At 46.4% G+C, this 1,611-nt stretch overlaps 1 protein-coding gene across 1 annotated transcript in view; it reads right to left on the reverse strand.

Moving 5' to 3' along the window:
* The window catches only part of LOC112073454 (E3 ubiquitin-protein ligase SH3RF2-like), a 35,331-nt gene that overhangs the window by 30,910 nt on the left and 2,810 nt on the right, over positions 1-1,611 (reverse strand). The window contains exon 2 of the mRNA XM_070440150.1: positions 928-1,023. Coding sequence (XP_070296251.1) covers positions 928-1,023 — 96 coding nt within the window. The remainder of the gene's footprint in view (positions 1-927; positions 1,024-1,611) is intronic.

The following is a 1,611-nucleotide window of genomic DNA, read 5'->3' on the forward strand; positions in this document are numbered from 1 at the left end:
TCTCCCTCCTCCCGCTCCCTCCTACCTCCCTCCTCCTTCTCCCGCTCTCTCCTCCCTCCTCCCTTTCCCTCTTCCTTCTCCCTCTCTCAGCCACTTTACCTGCCATCCCTTGGATCACCACTGTGGTCATTTCTGTTCTGTGACGCAGCTGTTTAAAAGAAGCCTTTATTCTCTCACTCCTTAGCTGTCATGCTGCACTTGTTGGCTAGGCTCTCTAGGCTCTCTAGGCTCTCTAGGCAGTCAGGCAAGCAGGCAGGCAGAAAAGCCCTCGTTGAGACAGGCAGTCAGTCGTGACGGATGTTGAGACAAGCAGGAGGCAGAGTGGAGCAGAGTGATGCTGCTACACAGGCAGAGCAGGCGAGCAGGGAAGCAGAGGAGAGGAAAGAGGAAAGGAAAGAGGAGAGGAGATATGAGAGGAAAGATGAGGAGAGGAAAGAGGAGAGGAGATATGAGAGGAAACATGAGGAAAGAGGAGAGGAAAGAGGAGGAGGGGAGGAAAGAGGAGGAGGAGAGGAAAGAAGATGAGGAAAGAGAGTGTTAGATAGAAGAAAGGAAGGTTAAATATAGAACAGAAGAGTGGCATATAGGAAAAGAGGAAAGAGAAGAGGGCCCTTGGTAGAAGTAGTGCACTTTATAGGGATCAGGGAGCAATTTGAGCCAGACTCAGTAGGGAGAGCAGGATCCGCTCTATTCGCCTCAGTACACAAGGCCTGACATTTAAGTATGAATCAAAGAGGAGAGATTTGAGAGGAATCAAAGTAATGCCCCAGCACTGAGCCAGTATTAACCATATTACAGTAAAGACTTTATTACATAATACCAATATATAGGGTTCTGAGAGGGTAGGTATCACAACGTTGATCATATCTGACCGCATGGTCCTCTCACTATACACTACGTAGACAGATAGGAACAGGAAGGACTAACCTCAGGGAACTGGAAAGGGAAAATGACAACTTTATCTCCCAGCTTTCCTTCAATCCAGTTTTCATCCGCTCCTCTGATGACCGTGAGGACGTCTCCCTGGAATTCAGGACAAGAGTGAAGAAACAGAGAGAGCGATAGAGAGAAGGAGAGAGAGAAGGAGAGAGAGAAGGAGAGAAGGAGAGAGAGAGAAGGAGAGAGAGAGAAGGAGAGCGAGAGAAGGAGAGCGAGACTGAGTGAGTAAGAAGCACCACGTGTAACGTGTTTAGAACAGAACTGAGAGAGTGCTACGCATGCAGAAGGAACCACTCAGAGGAGCTCCCCACTCCCGCCCTCTTCCCCCCACCTCCCTCCCTTCAGCACATTCTGGCATCCACTCTGTAGTAGGCCTCTTCTTTTCCTCTCTACGTACAGCCTCTCTCTCTCTCTCTCTCTCTCTCTCTCTCTCTTTCTCTTTCTCTCTCTCTCTCTCTCTGTGTTCTTAACTGACTTGCCTAGTTAAATAAAGGTAAAAAAAAAAAAAAAGATAAAAAATAACAACACTGTATATACACATAATATACATTTGTTAATGTCTTTATTCTTTGGAACTTCTGTGAGTGTAATGTTTACTGGTTCATTTTTATTGTTTATTTCACTTTTTGCTATATTATGTAGTTCACTTGCTTTAGGCCCAATGTTAGACAC

Source organism: Salvelinus sp. IW2-2015, unplaced genomic scaffold (assembly GCF_002910315.2).
Source record: "Salvelinus sp. IW2-2015 unplaced genomic scaffold, ASM291031v2 Un_scaffold2266, whole genome shotgun sequence".
NCBI lineage: Eukaryota > Metazoa > Chordata > Actinopteri > Salmoniformes > Salmonidae > Salvelinus > Salvelinus sp. IW2-2015.